The 15,372-nt window shown below is 38.7% G+C and overlaps 1 protein-coding gene across 2 annotated transcripts in view; it reads left to right on the forward strand.

The window, feature by feature from the left end:
- Positions 1-15,372, forward strand: part of ALS2 (alsin Rho guanine nucleotide exchange factor ALS2) — a 36,992-nt gene that overhangs the window by 5,811 nt on the left and 15,809 nt on the right. For both annotated transcript variants that reach the window (XM_021555454.4, XM_021555455.4), the window contains exons 3-13: positions 574-728; positions 1,197-2,113; positions 4,457-4,817; positions 5,658-5,826; positions 6,296-6,392; positions 6,787-6,864; positions 7,817-7,993; positions 9,562-9,733; positions 10,123-10,303; positions 11,984-12,049; positions 14,451-14,613. In XM_021555454.4, coding sequence (XP_021411129.2) covers positions 574-728; positions 1,197-2,113; positions 4,457-4,817; positions 5,658-5,826; positions 6,296-6,392; positions 6,787-6,864; positions 7,817-7,993; positions 9,562-9,733; positions 10,123-10,303; positions 11,984-12,049; positions 14,451-14,613 — 2,536 coding nt within the window. The remainder of the gene's footprint in view (positions 1-573; positions 729-1,196; positions 2,114-4,456; positions 4,818-5,657; positions 5,827-6,295; positions 6,393-6,786; positions 6,865-7,816; positions 7,994-9,561; positions 9,734-10,122; positions 10,304-11,983; positions 12,050-14,450; positions 14,614-15,372) is intronic.

The following is a 15,372-nucleotide window of genomic DNA, read 5'->3' on the forward strand; positions in this document are numbered from 1 at the left end:
AAATTGTTAAAACTGTGGGCTTGTCAAAATTCCGAGGAATTTCTTTGTGCCGAGTTGGAGAAGTTGCTGACTGAGCATTCAAGCCCCAGTGTGTTGAAGTTTGCATAGCTCCAGTCACTCCTGCAGGCCCTGATTATTGCGCAGTCTTTCAGGATATTTGTTTTTTCATGGTTCAGTTGGTTTGAATAACTGGCTCATTTGAATCTGCAACATTCATTAAGAATTTACAAAAAAGGAAAAAACCCAAACAATCAAAACTTCATTTCTATCTTTAGAGGTAGAAATGAAAGTGTATAAAGGATGAGCTCTTAGACATGTAATGTTTTAAACACACTATTAATGGGAGCAATTGGTATGTGGTAAAGTACAAATGAGAAAAAAACTTATGGTTTCGGACAGAAGACATTTACTTTTTCATTTAAATAGCATTTACTTTACAATTTGATAATACTAATTTAAATATGTTGGCTTGAAGGTAGAAGTAATGTCTGAACTACTAAGCCTTTCCTACATAGGCATTACTGAACCATGGAAAACTTCTGATTGTCTTCCAATTTCATTCAATCCTTGTAGCTCAGAAGAGGCAGAAGGAGCCAAAGAGAGAGGCCTGGTCTATGTTTGGAAGGCTGGTTCCTGCTCCGTGACTCCAGAAAGGCTTCCAGGCCTCAGTGGAAAGGCAGTGTTACAGGCAGCCCTTGGAATCCATCATGGGTTACTTCTAACAGAAGGTAATAAACACCTTAATTGAAACAGTCTGGGACAATAGCAATATTCAGTTACTGTCAAGTTTTTTTCTTTTAGAAGTGATACTAGATCTGTATTTTGAATTATGAGGACTGTACTTTGTGCTTTTCGTACGCATTTGTATGTCTTTATGGTGTTCTTAAATTAGAAAGGACCAATGAATACACTTAGCTCACTTGACTGGAATATAATTGGCATTTTAGCAAAAAAAGCATTACTTATTTTAACAGTACATGCATTCACAGGGTTACATTAACGTGAGGTGTAGAACTTTACAGCAGCAATTACAGAGAGCAACCAGCAGCCTTCTTATATCAATAGCTATAGTTTTGCTGAGCCTCGACTAAGGTAGGAATTCATATCTGTTTGTCTGAAGCAGTATTTTTGCATTGGTTTAACAATTGGTTTTACACTCATACTAGGATTTGCTTTTCTTTTTTCTGCCCTCCCAGGTGGAGAGGTCTACAGTTTTGGAAAGCTGCCCTGGAAGTCACAGCCTGAGGAATGTGCTAACAGTCCTATCTTAGAAAATACTTTGCTTGGACACCGTATTATTACAGTGGCAGCTGGCAGCTTCCACAATGGAGCCGTGACGGAGAGCGGTGTGGTGTACATGTGGGGGGACAATTCTGCTGGCCAGTGCGCCGTTGCTAATGAGCCCTGTGTGCCAGAGCCCCAGCTCGTCAGCATTTGTGACTCCGAAACCAGCCCTCTGCTCTCAGTACGGATTTTGCAGCTGGCATGTGGAGAGGAGCACACACTGGCACTATCGCTGAGCAGAGAGATATGGGCCTGGGGGAGTGGCTGCCAGCTCGGCCTCATAACAACAACTTTCCCAGTGACAAAGCCGCAGAAGGTAGAGCACCTGGCAGGACGTGTTGTGCTCCAGATTGCTTGTGGAGCCTACCACAGCCTGGCTCTGGTACAATGTCTCCCTGTGCAGGAAATGAAGCCTATCCCAGAGAGATGCAATCACTGCAGTCAGCCTCTCATTACCATGACAGACAAGGAAGATCATGTAATCATTTCAGATAGTCACTGCTGCCCACTGGGTGTAGCACTGTCTGATAACCAGCCAGAAAACCACATTTTCTGTCCATCGTCAGACACCCCTGGAGGCAAAAGTGGAACAGCTGGCCAAAGTGAAGACTTTCAGAAACCACTTGTGGAACAACATAGGCTTGTTGGTTTAGAATCTGAGGGACCAAGTGGCCTTTCCAGCAGCGATGGACGGGAAGATAGTGGAATTTCTAGTTCAGGAAACACTCTGTTCTCAGACAAAAAAGAAGTGAAAGAGTACTTAATTGGTTTGTCAGATAGCTCATTAAATGAGAGCCTGAATAAAAACATCTGTACAGAGCCTGAACAGGTTAGTACCTAATCACTAATCACAGCTCATAATTTGCAATAACTTCTCTTGCATATGTGACAACATTACTCTTTTTACAAATGAAAAACTTTAATATAGCTGTGGTATTTTTACGGTTTCCAAGTGGCTTTTTTACTGATGAGTCTCAACTTTTAAGTTGAAGATTTTTTTATCCTCCACTGTTGTTCAATTGTGAGCCTTCATTGTGGGCAGCCTTAACAGTGCTTTAATCTCTCCTGATGATCTGCAGTACCAGAACCACATAAGCCAATTTCATGCTCTGTTTCCTGATGCATGGATTCCCATTTGTGTGGGGTAGAAGGATTCAGTGGATCTTACTGGTACTCATCCAATTTACCTTTAATGTATAGGTTTAATTTCTGTACCTGGAACAAATCCCTCACAAATCCATCTGATTTCTCAATCAGTTAAAAATTCTGGATTGCAAATTGCTAAAAGCTTTGACCAAAAGGTTTCTAATGTTAATAATGTTGGGGAGGCACAAACTCATAAAAACCAGTGGGAGATGTGTAAGTACTACTTTGTGTAGCATGGAAAATGATTCAACAGCACTGTTTTGATGCTATAGCAGAACAGTCAAGTACTCATCTCTTAGTAAGCATCAGAAAATGCTTGACATGATGGTTCAAGAGCTGCTTGTGGCTCCCTGACAAAATACTGTTTTCTGGTTTTTAGAGAGGGGGGAAATAAAAAGGAAATGTAATTAGGGGTAAAGGGAAGCAGATAGACCCCAAAAGTTACTAGACAGAAAACTAATCCAGAATCTTGCAGTACAGTCTGGCAGTCCTTAGTTAACCACTGTCCTGTGAGGAGCCCTGCTGCTTTGTGGTGTAATTAGCAAAACAGACACTGGAATTACGAGAATTTCTTTTGCAATTTGAAGTGTTGTGCAGTCATAAATTTATTTTTTTTTAGTAATTGTGGTAAAACATTCTCCACATTTATTTCTCTGGGAAATAAATTTTGCAATACCTAAAAAATAGTTGATTTTTGTTACTGCTTCTGGTGGCAACAAAACTCCCATAGTTTTAAAATCTGTCCAGTAACTTGGTAGTTCAGCAAGTTATACTTTCTTACTCTGAGGAAAACTGCCTTTAGAAAAATGAATGTTGTGTAAATACATTTGCTTTTTCTTTTGCTTTTTGCTATTATGAATGCGTTCTAGCAGTTGTGGACTCTTCAGACCCTTGCAAGAACTCCAGCATTGAGAAATGACCGAGGCACATAGTTTCATGCTCCCTTTTTCAGTTCCTTGTTCCTGGCATATTTCCAGAGCACTCTTTTCCTTGCACAGTTTCAGGAATCAAGACTGGAATTGATTCACTGAATCAATTGACATACAGGTGAAGAGCAGAGATGAGGTCTAATATAGTGTTTCAGCATTAGTAAAATCCTTCATTTTTCTTTGCTTTCCTACACAAATGAAAACTTCTTTCCTGTTTTGCCGAGTATGCCTTTTAGAAATAGGATGAAGTAAACATCTCAGCCCTTTAACCTAAAGCTTTAAAGAAGTCAAGGATTGATTTTGTTTTGGCAGAATAAAATGAGCTGTAGTGCTTGTAATAATACCATTTTCCATTGTGTATTAGATGGGAAAATGGGACTTTGCTGACTTTGTTTTAATATTCAAACTATTTGTCAGAGGTCATTTTGGGCATTTTTTCTTATTTGGTGGTTCAGCTGATTGCTATTACAGGTAATGGTGTGTTGGGGCTAATAATTGCCTTCAGTCAGTTTGTCCCTAGTGTGACTTGATGATTACTGACTTTGTATGGATACAACAATGGTGTAAGGGGACACAGCCCAGTCTGGTTTTAAGATAGGCCTTGCAAAATGAATCCATGAATTGCTGTTTACCTTTTAACATATTGAAAAGAGAACTTGTCTCTCTCAAAATGGAACATGCTTACTGATGCACTTTCATTGGTGGCAAAGAAGTTGGCAATAAGCTTAAAATTATATCCCTTTTTATATTTGTTTGCAAAGATCCTTTTTGGTTGGTATTTAAAATTCCAGATTTGCAGTCTCTTATGGATGAGCTACAAGCCAGGTGCAACAGACAAAGCCCAGTCCTTTTAGAAATGTTGCTTGGTGCTACCTTTAAAAAAATAATTCTGAGCAATAGATGTACACCTAAGTATAAAAAACCTAGATAATTTATATTATATACAGTTATAACATATCTGTAATTTACAGTAAGCATTTATAATAAACCTTATATGGTTTTCAGTCTGGCCCATAGTTTGAATAGTGGATGTGCATCATCATCCTACTGTTCTGTGCTGTGTGCTCTGCTAGTTTCCCATTTCCCTTTGGTTTCAGCCATCTCAAGAGGAGCAGCTCGGTGCTTGCATCCCTGGCCCTCCGGGTAGCAGCACCTCCACCCTGAACAGCCTGGTGGCCTCGTGTGCCTCAGCGGTTGGGGTGAGAGTCGCTGCCACCTACGAGGCTGGAGCCTTGTCCCTGAAGAAAGTCATGAACTTCTATGGCACCTCTTCGAGTGAGCCAGGAGCTCAGCCAGGCAGCAGGTCCCCGGGGCCCGAAGCTCTGAAGGACAGTCGAGAAGAGCAAGTCAGGCTGGAATCCATGCAGGGGAAGAAGAGTTCCAGTTTAGTAGATATTAGAGAAGAGGAATCTGAAGGAGGGAGTCGAAGGCTGTCCCTACCTGGCTTGTTGTCACAAGGTAAACAAGCATGTTGGGGAAAAAACACTGAAAAACTTATAATAATGTGGAGGTTTATAAGTGAAAAAAACCCAAATATTTATTAAACACAAATCTCATGATCTCTCCAAGTTGTGTGTGAATTCTAAATGATATCTTCGGGCTTGAAAGCAGTGGAGAGAGTGAAGACTAGCAGATACTTCATCCTAAGAAAACTAAAAACAGTGGGTTTACATATATATGGTCTTCATTGTTAAATTAAGGTAAAGCAAGCACATTGGAGGAGTCATATTACCAAATGATCTTTCATGTTGGTTTTGTAGCTGATAAAAATCTGTGTGGTCTGTAATCTGCACTGCATTGAGCTGGTTTTGAGCTAGGGACCTACAGGTATTCCAGTTCCCACTGCTGAACTTCAAAGTTAATGACTTTGTTCTGTCACAGATTTTAGTTCTGTTAATTGCTCTGAATGTGTATATGGTTTAGTTCTATATTGATCTTGGATTTGAGGGGAGGTTTAGGAAGTATTGAAGTCTTGTGTTCATTGCAAGGATATATTTTGCTTCAAAACACTTTAATGTATAGTTTGTTTTGGGTCATCTACTTCATTATAACTGCTTGGTTCTCTTATGTCTACTATACTTTAGCAGCTTGACATCTACCTGGTTTTAGCATCTATGTTCCTTCTTTGTATCCATACCCTATTGTCTTAGCTGTCAATCTTTCTTCTCAGGCTTGAATTAAACCTGCTTTGAGAAGTGTTGATCACTTGCTATTAAGTAATTACTGTGTAACACACAATCTGAGTGATACATTTACCAAAATGATCAGAAGTTTTTCTCATTCTTGGCCTCTGCTCAGTTTCCCCAAGGCTCTTACGGAAGGTAGGACGGGCAAAAATGAGGACTGTGGCTCTGACTCCAACCTACAGTGGTGAAGCTGATGCTCTTTTGCCCTCTCTAAGAACAGAGGTGTGGAGCTGGGGGAAGGGCAAAGAAGGACAGCTAGGGCATGGTGATGTTCTGCCAAGGTGAGATTTCTTTGAAAAATGTTTTTTTTTTTTGTTCAGTAGTTTGCTAGAAAATTTTGAGTATTGAACTGTCTCAGCTTCTCAAATTTAAACATCTGCCATGCAGTGTCTGTTTGTTCTTTTATGTGTTATGACCTAAGTTTCTCCAAGTACTATGTTTTGTGCTGTATTGTTACTGGGCATCAATCAGTTCCAATTTTACCCTTCATAATCAGGAACAGTTTTGGTGATATTTCGACTTTGTCCAAATTGGGGTGAGATCTGCCATTACTTTTGCCCTTCCTGACCATTTTGACTTAAGCTGGTTTATTGCCAGAAGGTTCCATATATCTTTGTTTTTTCTAAATTGTTTTGGGGAAGGAGATAAAACCTTGAGTGTTTCTGCGTTAACAGTACCTCTGATAATATTTTTTCTCTTTCCTACGTTCTACTCCTCTTCCCTCACCTTATGGGTTCTGGGGATTGACAGGCTTCAGCCACTCTGTGTGAAAAGCCTTGATGGTAAGGAAGTGATTCACCTCTCTGCTGGCGGCCATCATTCCTTAGCACTCACTGCCAAATCCCAGGTACAAGTGATTGTCACCATTTATTGTTTCTCTGACATAATTATCATGTTTGGTCTTTTCTAGTTTATAGGTTTTTTTGCTTCTAAACTTTTGTTCCTGTTTGCAGGAGGCAGCATGGAAGTAGTGTGGAATGTAAATTTTATTTCTGCTCAAGTTCTGCATGTACCATCAACATTATGTTTAAAGATTGCTGTGAGTTGCTTTGGTGCATTCTATTTCTGAATGTGAGAAGACAATCTCAGAATGTAGGAAGGCAGTGAAAATTAAGGAAATGCTTCTCAGTACATGGCTCCTATAGCCTTGACTTTTGTGTTTGATGTGTTGTACTACCACAGTTCAGTATGTTTCCATGCATATAAATGTACATTCTGATGTTCAGCACTGCTTCTTGCAGGTGTATTCCTGGGGCAGTAATATCTCTGGCCAGCTTGGCCACTTGAACTCTCCAACAACTGTCCCTCGTCTTGCAAAGGTACTTTGTTTTCTGTGTTTTTTCTTCTTTCATTTTGGGGTCTCTTCTTATATAAGTGAATGCAGAATAGTTTCTGAGAAGGACCTGTTCATGGATCTATGTGCTAGTTAATAATAGAGCCCTTTGGCTTATGCTGTGAAAGGATCTTTAGATGAGCTTGTAAAAATCTACCCAAGAAATCATTTACACAGACTTCCTCTGGTTTTTGACCACAGTGAAGTTCCAGAACTGAGAAATGTGACTCTTTGTATCTTCCTATCAGATTTCACTTTTACCTTATGCTTGGTTTCTCTGATACTTATGTTGCAGTGTTGAAACTTCTGAACACTCCAGAACTTTGTTTTTTTTCTAAACTGTTGTTTCTAGTGTTTTTAACTTGGCTGGACCATGGCCGCATTTGTTGTTTGTTTCCATATTTCCGGAGCTTTGCAGAATTTTGGCAGTGGGTTTTCTCTTTGTTTTGAATTTTTCATCACATTGAGTGAATAGCAAAATAACAATTTTTGGGTTAGACCACAGACTTTCCCATGTTTTCTAGTGCTTATCTTAATGGAAAGCTAGCTGCATAATTTTCCTGCTTAGGCCTTATGCAAATTAATTTACAGCAGATGGACTGTCTCCCAAGTTTATATACATTTCCTAGTTAAATGCAGAGGGGAGAATAGTGTTCCAACTTTAATCAAACTCACTTGATGCCCATTTAAAAATAAAACTGATTTGTAACTGAAAGGCAAAAAAATCAGCCATTAGAAAGAAAACTGGAAAGTTTTCTGTATATGTACAAGGAGTTTAATTGTTATGAGACACTGAAGTTGAAAAATTGACTGATCATTGCAATACTTTGTCTTGGCAGGTGTATTATGTACATGTGTGACTAGAAGAGTTATGTACTTTTCTCTCCTTCCAGCTTTGGGTGATGATTTTTAATGCCTTCCTTCCTCCTGAATTTTAGGTGTGCGGTGATGGTATTTGGACTACAGCGGCAGGACTAGATTATTCTCTCTTCTTAGCAGATGAGAAAGACTTCCAACCTGGATTATATTACTGTGGCCAGGAGAAATCAACAGAAAATAATTTGAATGAAAATAGCTGTACTAAGTGTCCAGTTTTGTTAGTAGCTTGTAGCAAGGTGAGTATCTTTTCCTTTGAGTCAGATCATACTGGTGCTCTTAGGAAACAGCACGGTGCTGGTGGCTTGATGAGCTTTAAAGGTGTCAAGCCCCATGGTTGGTTCCTAGTAGTCAAATGAGGAGCACATTGGATGGGAGGCAGAGAAGAGGCTGATTTAGTATTGATCTCTCCCCTGCCTGTTTCTTGACCTTCCTTTCTCTTTGAGGGACAGGGAGGTGTTTCTAGTGGCCATTTCCTTCCATCTGTGCGTGCTGCAGAAATGCACTCTTATTGTGCTCTGCTTCACCAGTCTGTGTTCAGTCTTCAGTGCTATTGCTCTTCACTTTCTTGTCTCTCAGCTGGCTGAGGCCACTGGTTGCTCTGTTCTGTTACTCCATTCTGATATTCTGCCTCTTGTTTGTGACTGGGCAGAAGGTCCCTGTGAGTTCTGCACCTTCTCCTTCCCTACCCCTCCCTTTCACATGAGTGCTAAGGGTGATGTGAGCAAAAATGTGCATTTGTTGTTAATGGGAGACAGGAGGTGCCCCTGCACAGTGTTTTTCATGAAGTTGAATCACACATGTGCCTTGAGGTTGACATGAGGTAGCGGTGTGAACTCTGCACGTCCTCTTCCAGTTTGTGTGTGGTTTCAGACCAACATGAGTTTAAGGTAACAAAAAGGAAATAGTGAGGGTAGAGAGTGTCTCTGCCTTAGCACCTCTGGGTATCACTGCTATTTCCCTAAATTGAGCAGAAAAGTTGTTTGGAAAGTGTTTTGAGGAAGGGCAGAGATTTAGACACTGGGTCTATGTGCATGCAGACACACACACCTGTATGCCTTCTGTAAGATTGTTGCTAGCCATTCCCTTCTCTTCAAGGGTCACTGGTAGGCTCTTGCATATAAGAATTGCTTGCCTGTTGAACAACTTTGGCTCTGTTTCAAAGGAATCCTCTATTTAGCAATTAAGAAAATAAAAGTAGAGCTCAAACTCTGAATTACTCACTTTTGCATGTGAGCCAAAATTAGTGAGGAACCCCAGTGCACTGGTGGCAGTTGTGCTGACCTTAGATAAGAATCTTGCATTGAATTACTGTGGAAAGCAAGTACTACTATTAGGAATATTGCAGTGTCAATGAACTGGACTCTTATCAATAAATTTACATATTCCAGATCCAGAAAGGACCTGTTCAGAGCACAATCATAGTTCTAATAAAGTATATTCTTTGTGTTTCGTAGGAGAAATGTATGAGAAATTATTCTAAAGTGACTGAACTTAAAGTCACTGTCTCTTAAACATGAAATAGTTGTATGTATGAGCCACCTTAAAAGGTGGTCTATTTATTGTCTTTTGATTCTGTCAGAGTCAGGAAAATGAAAAGCAGTGGCTATAAATGTATCTTCAACATTTGTCATTCTTGTATTAAGCCAGTACTGAATGGGTTGTTTGTCACTGAAAGTAATTGATGCTTACTATCACTTAGTGCTATTCAAAATATGCTTTATTTGCATTACTCTATTTTTTAAATTTTAAATTTGTAAAAAGAAAAACATTGAAGCCGCTGTTTTTTCTCTTTTTCATCTTTCAGATAGGGTACATAAGCAATGTGATAGCTGGTGGTGACAACTGTCTGGCCTTAGTTGACAAAAACGTAATGGGATATATTGCCAGTTTGCATGAGTTGGCTGCTACTGAGAGAAGGTTTTATTTCAAACTGAGCGAGATCAAATCTCAGGTTCTTAGACCTCTTTTAGGTTTAGGTAAGACCTTCTTTTAATATTTTCCTTTATTTTTTCCCCTACATTCCACAACAAATTTCTGTTATGCAAAATTTAAACCTAATAATACATTTTCAAGATAAAACTAAACTCTTGCTTTCTCCTCTGTTTGGATGAAGAGGTGAAAGACAGTTGCATTTTGACAGTGTTCATTCAGTTAATATTTGCACTTTCCTAATGGTTTCACCTGAAATACCTTCATTATTTGAGCTGTATTTAGTCTAAAACTATTGAATTTCTAATTGTGGATAATATAGCCGTGAGGTGAAAGTGCTGACAAAACACCTAAACAGCACCATATTGAGATTTTCTCTGTTAATGGGTGCTGTTCTTTCTTAAGGTAAGCTAAATTGCTTTCTGGTCTATTACAGATAATTTGGGCAATGCAAATACAATCCAGTTGTTGCAGGAAATGGCAAGCAGGTTCAGCAAGCTGTGCTATCTCATTGGTCAACATGGAGCTTCTTTAAGTAGCTTTCTTCATGGAGTAAAAGAAGCCAGGAGCTTGGCCATCCTGAAGCATTCCAGTCTCTTTTTGGATAGTTATACTGAGCAAGTATCCAATTCCCTCTCATCTTGAGTCTCTGCAGGCTTAATCTACTGACTGCAACAAGCCCTGAGTTAAGGGAAAGTAGGTCATAAGAAAAGCTATGTAACTGTTGCATTGTTGTGATTTAGAAATGTATGGAGACTTTTACACAAATGGGTTCATTTTGTAGTGAGATGTATTTCCAGGTCTTCACTACAGGAGCACATGAACATCATCACCTTCCTTTGTGTGAAACTCTGGGTAACAGACTCCTGGTTGCTGCCTGTAATCCTAAATATTCATCACTTAGTAAGGATCTTGTAGTATAATGTAGTAAGACTTACCATTGCTAGGCTGGTAATTAAAGCTACCTTTGGGGGTTTATTGAGCTTACTAAATGCTTTTTCAGTAGTTATTAACTAAAGATTGTCTTCCAGACAAAAATTCTTCTGTCCTCATACCTGCTGAACAGCTGGCATTACGCCTGTCACCCAAAAGCTGGAGCTACTTTAGTACTCAGAATTAAGTCTGGATTTTCCTAGTTATTGTTTTTATTGGCTTAAAGCATTTGGGAGAGAAGATCTACGCAGTTAACCTGTTTTCTGTCTTTCCCATCAGTAACTCCTAGTTTCTGGACAATTTTATTTAAATGTGACAGACGTCTCATTCTTAATACTTACAGTTTTTTTGGTGAAAAATAATGGCTTAACAGAAAGTTTAAAAGTGTCTTATCTGAATGTAGCCTTGGTTACCAGATAGCCAAAAATATCTAAGGAAACAAAATTTTGAGATTATCAACTTCGGTTGTTATGCAGTAGTTGTTATGCAGTAGCAGTTTGAATGGATAAATAGTTGCACTTTTTTTGAACACAGGCACAACCAGTAACATTTTTGCTAGGTCAGTGACAAACTTATGCTGTATCACGAAAAAAGAAGCTTCCATCTCTGTTTATCATATAGATTGTTCATAATTCTAAATATGTATTTTCTCATTTTCTTACTTAGTCTTCAACTTGAATTTTTCTTTTAACCTGAATTTTCAAAATTGGTTCTTATTACTGAGAATAGAAGGTTTTAATTTTTTCTTCCTCAAAGACTTAAATACCTGATCTCTATTCTCACTACTGCTTGTCTTCTGCCCTTCCCCTTTGCTCCCTATTGCTTACATGTTTTTATGTGTATGGCATCAGAATCTCAGCGTTCCACCATGAACACCTTTCAAGATCAGTCAGGCAACACAAGTATAATCTGTTAAACAGAGACCTCTCTGCTAAGCAGAGACCTCTTCACTTGGAGAAAGGTGGTTTTGGTTTGTTTTTTTAATGGTGATGGGGAGAAGTCACAGAATGTTGAATAGCAGGAAAAGAGAAAATTCCTCTCTTGAAATTTCCATCTTGACTATAATTAGAAGCTAGTAGTACTGAATGGTTGAAATAGGTTGAAGGTTGAAATAGGTTGAAATAAAATTAAGCCCTCTGCATTGTGCTAATGGCAGCAGAAACATGTAATAATGCATGTTCACTGCCCCATGTGGAAGGTGAATGCCAAGAGTTCAGTAACACTGGGTGTTGCTCAAGTACTGTATAACTTGTGTAGTAAAAGATATTACAGATGTCATTATAAACTCTTGGACATTTCAACAGTTGCTGCTTTCCTGGATGTTTTCATTTTGTAATTGAAGATCTTTTTCTTCCCTATATTAGGTATTGTACTTCAGTAACAAACTTCCTCGTAATGGGAGGATTTATGCTCCTTGCAAAGCCAGCAATGTAAGCAAACCTTTACCATTTATTGACATTTTTTATCAATTAGCAAAGAACTGTAAAGAATGGAGAGTGTATGTGTGTAGTAATGACCATGCAGAGACTTGCTCTCAGCATACTTGAGTACACTAATTCCTTTTCCTTCAGATAAAAAGTTATCTCCTCCCAGCTGTGATAAAAATTTAGGTTAAAATGCTGCTGAGTTCAGTTAGTTCATCTTGAAGGTGGATAATGGAGGAAAAAAGGCTTGTTATTGGAAATTCCTTCAAAGAAACATAGAGTTCAGATAATGATTTTTGAAAACTTTAGATAAATAAGGTTAAATGTTCATCATTGTTCAGTGTTAGTATTTATTCTTTTAAATGTTGCTGTTAAGAAAATACCAAAGAGAATTAGCTACAGTAGATAAGGTGAATTAATTTTATTTGAATTCTTTAAGTTTATGAAAGTGCTTTAAAATGATGCAAAAATAATATTTCTGCATGTGCATCTTCTCTGCCTCCCATGGTTTCTTTGCTCTATTTCATGCACAGATGCTGTAAATGTGAGGAAGGAATTGTATTTTAAGGCCTGAGACAGTACAGTTGAGGTTTTCAGATCCTAAAGCTTTTTTTTTTTCATTTCTATAGAATTTTTGTCTGGGAAATAAAGTAATGACACTGGGTCTCTCATCCTAATTCTTTGAAGAAGTTGTTGTACTGAGGGTAATTTTTAGTTTGTCTGTGGAATCGCTGCCTTTCCTTCACAAATTCTGCAGTTATGAGTAATTCAGTTAACATTTATGGAGCGCTTTGAATGCAGTGTAAGTTATGGTACTGAAAGTTCCACGTACCTAGGACAAAGAATATTCTGCCCCCTGAGGATCAGTGCCAAAGTCTAAATGCAGAATCACCCTGCTGAGAGACACAGAGAAGCTTTTTTCAATGGTCAGGATTTTTAGGGTGACTTAGAGGAAATCTTAGTTCAAGTATAAGCTTGTTTAAAATTGATACTGAAATCACCCAGTGCTGAATTCATCACATCAGTTGTCACTGCTGGGTGTCACAGCTTCTCCTACTGCAACCAGGTCTCATTAGGTAAATAACATTTCAGGGAAGAGATGTCGTGCAAGTTTTGTCCTGCTTCTTGCAGAGTAAAGTTAAGAATATTTTTGCTGGTAATGATGAATTTCCCCCACTCCTTCCCTGAGGGTTACTGTCTTAAGTAAATGGTTAATGGTGTCAGCCCGTTTTTTATGGATGTTCTGCAGCATGAATGCATTAGATGTAGTCCTGACTTTCAAAAAGTACCAGCTTCAATGGAAGTCTCCATAGCTGGCAGGTTTTTGAGCATGTCCTCTGAAGAAACAGAGTAGACAAGCTGTAGTGTGTGTTGTCAGTTGTTGTTTGATGCTTTTCAACAGAGGAACCTCCATGTGAGGATCTCAAATCAAAAATAGCAAGCTATCCAGAGGCATAAATTTAAAACTAGGAGAAACAACCTTCCCTCTAAAAAAGACTTTATTCCTAAGGCTTGTTCAGTAACTGAGTTCTTAAATACCACTAGCAGACCTGGACAAGGTACAGTATTTTGTGTGCGATGGCATCTCACTAATGCTGTAGCATTCTTAGGGAGTCTGCTGTGAACTTTGATGTGTTTTGCTGTCCCTGGGGCTTGCTTTCTTAGCTTGATTCTTGCATCAGTGTGCACATATCTATGGCAAAGGAGAGGGAAAAATAGGTGTGCTTTCCTTTTAATGAGGAAATCCTGGGTTTGTGTGCTAATATACTGTCTTTAGAATCATTTCCCTCTTCTTCTCTGAACTAGATTAGTTATCCCTCTTGGAAATCAGACTGAGGATTGAACAGATTTCCTGCCTTTCTCTGAGGTAGGATGTAATTTTTATAGTTAGGGGAAGGATACTCAGTTACCTTGAACAACTGCAGGGGGGAAATATTATTTCAGTATATTTAGGGAAGTGTACTAGAGCAAAATTAAGTTCTTTCAGGCCTTCTTGCATGAATCAAGAGTGTCAGAAACCTACTACTACTCTAAAAGCAATGGGGGATGTCTTTTCACCTGCTTGTACTTTACTAATCAAGTGGTAAAGAGGAAACAGGCAATTGGTTACACTCCAAGTGAGCAACATAGTCAACTTCCTTCAGGCAGTTTGATGACTGAGCATATGAAATTACAAGTAAAAAACAAGTTCGTGTTGTAGTTTTAGCTACATGTCCTTACTGCTGCACTTCCTCAAACTAAATTGTGAATAGATGAATAAGCAGCATGTATTTGCCCTTACAATTTTTATTGGTTTATGATAATCCAAAAAGGGATGATCTGGGCTAATTTACATAAAACATCACTGATGTCTTAATGGCTTTTTTCTTCTTTCATCCCTCTGTTTTCTAATGGTCCCATCATTTAGAGACTTCTTGAGTAAAAACCAGGAGCTGCTACAGAAACTGTCTGAGAAGAATGAGGAAAACCTCCAGCTGGTAGAAGTTTTGAATGCTCTGTTTTTCATGCCATTTGGACGACTTCATAATTATGCGAGAACTTTGCTAAAGCTTGCCACGTGTTTTGAAGTGGTAGGATGGTTTTTCTATCTATAGTGCAATAACTAAACACATGAAACTTATAGCTTGGAAGTAACTGTGTGAAGTAAATGCCAGATAATTAAAACCAGTTTATTCCTCAGAGGATCTACTTCAAACTTGTATTTGCTGCAGGGAAGATCTTGTAGATTTATTTGCATAATCTTACACCACCTACACAGATCATGTGACAGGTAGAAACTTGTTACTCTGCCAGAGCTTGTTTGTGTGGCTGAGTGCTTAATTGCAATTATATTGTTTTGATGTTTGCCTTTTGCTTTTCAGTTTCATCTGGCATCATTGCAGCTACCCTTGGCAGTAATACTCTACAAAAAACACTACATATTATTAGGTAGACTTTTACCACCCATTTAGAGGTGTATAATTACTTTGTTTTGAAATAAAAGATGACTAAACAGGCACAGTAACTACTTGTACATTTAGCCCAATATTGTAATTAGTGATTTAGAGTATTGTTCCTGCAATTATGAGCACTACTTCTGGGACAGCTTGTTAAGCTGCAAGAAAGAAGGTAATGTAATTGTGTATTAATCATTCTCCCTGTAACATTCAGGGACCTTCTTGTGGTTTTACAAAACTATCAGGGCACTAACAGAACATGTGACCAAGAAAGTAATTTTATCTGTTCTGCTTATTACCCGGACCAACTGTCATGCAGTTAGTGCTGATTTCATAAAATGAGCAGTGGCATTGCAGCTTGGTTGGTGGTGTTGGTACAGGGGTTCAGCAGCA

The sequence above is a fragment of the Lonchura striata genome, chromosome 7 (assembly GCF_050655825.1).
Source record: "Lonchura striata isolate lonStrDom1 chromosome 7, ASM5065582v1, whole genome shotgun sequence".
NCBI classification, from domain to species: domain Eukaryota; kingdom Metazoa; phylum Chordata; class Aves; order Passeriformes; family Estrildidae; genus Lonchura; species Lonchura striata.